This window comes from Thecamonas trahens (genome assembly GCF_000142905.1).
Source record: "Thecamonas trahens ATCC 50062 unplaced genomic scaffold supercont1.30, whole genome shotgun sequence".
In the NCBI taxonomy this organism is placed as follows: domain Eukaryota; order Apusomonadida; family Apusomonadidae; genus Thecamonas; species Thecamonas trahens.
The window spans coordinates 115,397-120,006 of record NW_013657650.1 but is presented as its reverse complement, the minus strand read 5'-3'; the positions used below and the strand labels follow the sequence as shown (position 1 = coordinate 120,006).

Below are 4,610 nucleotides of genomic sequence, written 5' to 3'. Positions count from 1 at the left end.
GGGGGGGGGGGGTGGAAGGGCCGAGGATGACGTGAGTCTGTCGGACCGGCGGTGAGTGGGCGTGGGCATGGTCATGGCCGGGGAGGAGGGATAGGGGGCAGGGGCTTGCATGGCGCCCGACTTACAGAGGCAAAACAACGGGAGGGGGATGCAGAATGGGCATGAGGTGACGCTGTTTGAGTCGCTGGCTGAAGTTGGCATGGGTGCGCATGCCCACACGGTGGAGACGGCGGACGGCCAGGTGACGGTCGACGTGCCGTTCCGGGTCTTCAACGAGCGACACTATCGCAACTTTGCGGCCATCCTGACCTCACTCGGCATCGAGTGGGAGATGTGTAACTACGCCGCGTCGTACTCGGCTCTCGAGTCGGGCGAGGTCTACTTTCGCTACGCCAACTGGCTCATCGGCGCCTTCTCGCTCCCGTATCTCCCTTTTGCCTCGCTCTTCTCCACTTCGGGCTGGGCCGTCGCCAAGGACTTTTACAGGTGGATCTCGTCGGCCAAGCTAGATCTTGACGCCGGCCGCCTCGACGGCCTGACCATGGGCGAGTACCTCGACAGCCGCGGCTACTCGGACCTCTTCCAGCACCGCGTTTTCTTCCCCATCATGGCCATCATCATGACCTGCGACATCGATTCCATGCGCCAGTACCCGGCAGACATGGTGGTTGGCGCCTTTACTAATGGCCGCGGCCGCGGCGTCAAACGTGCTCTCGGCGGAACAGACGCCATTGTCGCCGCCCTCTCCGCCAACATCGCCAACGTCCATTGCTCCGCCGCCGTCACCGCTGTCAAGCGCGGGTGCACCGAGACCAAGCCCGTCGTTGAGTTCTCGATCGCCGGCGGCGACGCCCAGTCTGTCGAGTTTGACCATGTCATCATCGCCACCCAGCCCGAGCACGTCCTCAAGCTCCTCCAGGACCCCTCGCCCGAGCTCAAGAGCATCCTCTCGCTCTGGGGCTCCGAAACCTCCGACGTTGTCGTCCACACAGATCCGTCACTCATGCCCGCCGACCGCTCCGCCTGGTCGCCCATCAACGTCCTCCTCTCTGACTCGGGCTCGCCGCGCCCCATGGCCACCATGTGGCTCAACCAGCTCCATCCCGCTCTTGCCCACCACGAGGTCAACATCTTCCAGACCTGGAACCCGCTGGCAAATCCGGCGCCCGACTCAGTCATCACCTCGTCCACCTTTTCACGCCCAGTCATGTGCCCCACCGCAAGCAAGGCTGCCAACGGCCTCTCTGCCCTGCAAGGCGACGGCGGCGTGTGGATGGCCGGCTCCTACGCCCGTTACGGCCTGCCGCTCCTCGAGAACGGCGTCTGTTCTGCGCTTGACGTTGTTTCGCGCATGGGCGTTCCGCTCCCAGACTTTGTTGACATCCCCGAGCCGTACGGCGCCGCATCCGTCCCGCCGACGCGCTCGGCGCTCTGGCTCGTCACCAAGGCCCTCGTTGTCGTCTCCACCCTCGCCGCCGCCACCGTCACCGGCCTGCGGTGGCGCGCGAAGCTGCCGCTGCTCCCAGCCTCGCTCACTGCCCCTCTGTCGTGAGCTGTCCGTTCCAGCGGTAGAGCATTGCCCGTGAGCTCGAGACCGCCCCAAGCAGCAGCCCGCCGTAGCCGTCACTCTCCACCCGTGTGTCGAGGACCGGCGAGGTGTGACCAGACGCAAGCTCTTGCACCATCTGCTGCCTGGCCACGTCCCACACCTGGACTGTTTGCGCCGCCTCGTTGCTCACTGCAGCAAACTGGCAACCCCCGAGTGTAAATAGCGACGGCCGTGCCATCACCCGCGCCGACGCCGGACCAGGGAGGGTCGTCTGCGACTGCCACGCGAGCGTCGCTTGCTCGAGGCCGTACACTTCGTGATGTGCCGCAAGCGGGCCCGACGATGACGACGCACGGTACGAGAGTAGCACGCTGCTCGTCCCGCTTCCCGCCGCCACTGCCGTCGTGATGCAAGGCGGTGTGATCGTCACTGCCGTCCCAAACCCGGTCGCCCCGAGCGGGATGGCCGAGACGCCCGACGAGCACGTGCCCGCGAGAAGAACCAAGTCATCGCCGACCTGCGAAAACGCGAGCGAGTGCACAGGCTGACGTGACGGGAGCGCAAGATGCAGAGTTGGCGCGTTGGTCTTACGCGTGTCGAACAGCGCCACCGTCCCGCACGAGGTGCCAACCGCAAAGTACTGCCCTTGCTCCGGGTGCCACACCGCGGACCATCCGCCACCGTCGAGGACACACGACAGCACCGGGCTGTTGGCCGACAGCGAGGTGAGCGTTGCTCGCGCGTCAAACCCGACCGAGAGCACGAGATCATGGTCGTGCTGCGAGAGCCCCACGTCGCGCACAGCCTTGTCATGCACGCCCACATACTGCTGAAACCGCGAGTTGACCAGCGAGATGCGCGTAAAGCCGTGCGCCTTGCCCGCCCCGCGCGCGTTGGCGGACGATACCAGCAGCACATCGCCGGCCGGCGAGAGGTCCATCACCCGCGCCGCCAGTGAGAGCGGGAGCGAGAGCACCTCTTCAAAGAGCAGTCCCGCTGTCGATGCGCGCGCAAGGCCACCAGTTCCTGCCGCCGCCGCAAGCGGATGTGCTCCTGGCCGTCTCTCAGCAATCATAGCCTTCAGCGCCACAATCTCCCGCTGCGCCGCCTCGAGCTTGGTTGCCAGGCTTCGGTTCTCGAGCTGAACCTTGCCGAGCTCGCGGTTGATCTTCTCGTTCTCTGACCGGCACTTGGAGATGAGCCGCAGCGCGCGCTCCTTCTCGGCATTGTCCACCACAGAGATGTTGGTGACGTACAAATACCGCAGGTCTGTCGCACGGATTCGCTTCTTGCACGTGGGGCACGACGAGTGCGACGAGAGCCACTTGCGGATGCACGCCCGACCAAACAAATGTCCGCACTTGGTCGCGGTCACTCGGTGCCGGCCCTGGTTGGTCCACGGCTCAAAGCAGATCGAGCACGTCGAGCCGGAGTCGTCGTCGTCGTCGTCGTCGGGCTTCTCGTCGTCAGCGACAGTAGAGGCCAGCGGCGACAAGTCGGCAGCAGAGGAAACTTGGTGCGCCACCGAGCTCGTCGGAAGTTGATCCACAGACGGGACCGTAAGCGGAGCTGCGGGTGGGGACAAGCACTGATTGGCAGCGATGAGGTTGGCCATGTTAGACTCGTATCGCCGGGCAGCCGCCGCCGCCGCCGCCATGGGATCAGCAGCAGAAGGAGGAGCGAGTGCAGCACCAGTCGATGTAGCAGCAGCAGCAACGTGAGCAGTAGGGGCAGGAGCAGGGGAGGGACGGTGTGACCGCGGCGACAGACCGTGTGTTCGTCTCTGTTCCCGCCGACTCGCCATGGACGACATGTCCGGGGAAGGGAAGGGAGGGGGAGGGGACGAGAGAATCACCACCTCGGAAGGTTGACTCATCCCCTTGGGTGTGGGTGGTGTGGATGGTGGGATGTGGTTTGGTGGGGTGTGGGGCGAGGTGGGGTGTGGTGGAGGGGGACGGCTGGGCCGACTTGGCCGACTTGGCCGACCTGGTCGGGCGGGCGGACGCGGGCGTGTGTGCGTGTTTGATGTGCAAAGTACAGAGCCAGACAGCGAGGTGTTGCTGACGTGATAGGGAAGGGCTGCGGTACGTGGTGGTGTGGGGTGAGGTGGCTCGGGACAGCAGTGACCCTGCGTGGTGTTCCGACGATGTCGATGGGCAGCAATGCCCATCGCGGCGACGGGGGTGAAGTGGGTGCGAAGAGTGAGAGTGTGTGTGGCAGAGAGCGAGAGGGTGGAGAAGGCGGCCGGCTGGAGTCGGCTACCCGATGGCGGACCGGATGGCAGCCTCCCATTCTTGCGCTTCCTGCTCCGAGGTGACCTGGAAGTAGCGCAACTTCTGGCCAGTCGAGTTGGGGTTGCGGACCTCAAGAACAGGCGGCTTGGTCGGGTCGTGGTGCCGCATGATCCGGACCGAGGAGGAGCGGTCCAGGAGCCACGACTTGGTGTTTGTGGCGAACTGATCCTTGCCGTTGACCAGGCACGAGCCCTCGAGCTTGAACCACCGCTGGACCCACTTGCTGCGCAGCTTCCCCTGCTTCTTCATAAAGCCCTCCTTGGCCGCGCCCGACGTGACCGCCATCGCCGAGGTTGTTGCCGGCGTGAACGACCGCCCGCCCCCGCCGCCCGCTGCTGCGCCCCCACCCCTGTTCCAGGCGGGGCGACCGCCCGGCGCGCTCGATGTGACCGCAGGCTTTGCTGGCGCTGCCTCCTCCACAATCTCCACATACGATGCCGGAATCAAACCCTCGACGTCGCCGAGGAAGCCGACCCACCAGTTGGCGTCAGACATGTCCGACACGTACATCAGGTCGCCAACATTGAACGTGAGCTCATCCGCATTGGCGGCCGAGTACGCATACGTCGCCTTGACTGTCGTGTACTCGTCTGTCTCCCCAGTATCCGCAACTGTAATAAGTTCTCCGCCGTGCCTTCCCCTCCCCCCCCCCTCCCCCCCCCCCCCCCCCCCCCTCCCGCCGTGCTTGTTGCCCCCTCACCGCCCAAACCTCAGGTTTTTGCCCGAACCTCCCGCCATCGCCGCCACCGCCGCCGCCGCCGCAACTC

At 65.3% G+C, this 4,610-nt stretch overlaps 3 protein-coding genes across 3 annotated transcripts in view; 1 reads left to right on the top strand and 2 right to left on the bottom strand.

Moving 5' to 3' along the window:
• Positions 1-1,850, top strand: part of AMSG_06646 (amine oxidase) — a gene marked incomplete at its 5' end in the record, with an annotated part of 2,291 nt that extends 441 nt beyond the window's left edge. Inside the window, one exon of the mRNA XM_013901265.1 lies at positions 155-1,850. Within this exon, the coding sequence (XP_013756719.1) occupies positions 155-1,552 (1,398 nt within the window). The 3' untranslated portion in view covers positions 1,553-1,850. The remainder of the gene's footprint in view (positions 1-154) is intronic.
• On the bottom strand, positions 1,736-3,402 carry AMSG_06645 (uncharacterized protein; the record flags this gene model as incomplete). Its single annotated transcript, XM_013901264.1, has 2 exons — positions 1,777-3,402; positions 1,736-1,748 (listed from the first exon to the last, which is right to left on the bottom strand). The coding sequence occupies exons 1-2, from the start codon at positions 3,360-3,362 to the stop codon at positions 1,736-1,738; spliced, it is 1,599 nt and encodes a 532-aa protein (XP_013756718.1). The 5' UTR covers positions 3,363-3,402.
• A 405-nt stretch (positions 3,403-3,807) lies between these two features.
• On the bottom strand, positions 3,808-4,581 carry AMSG_06644 (uncharacterized protein; the record flags this gene model as incomplete). The annotated part of the gene is made up of 2 exons (XM_013901263.1): positions 3,808-4,433; positions 4,572-4,581. The coding sequence occupies 2 exons, from the start codon at positions 4,579-4,581 to the stop codon at positions 3,808-3,810; spliced, it is 636 nt and encodes a 211-aa protein (XP_013756717.1).
• Positions 4,582-4,610: the final 29 nt, after the last annotated feature.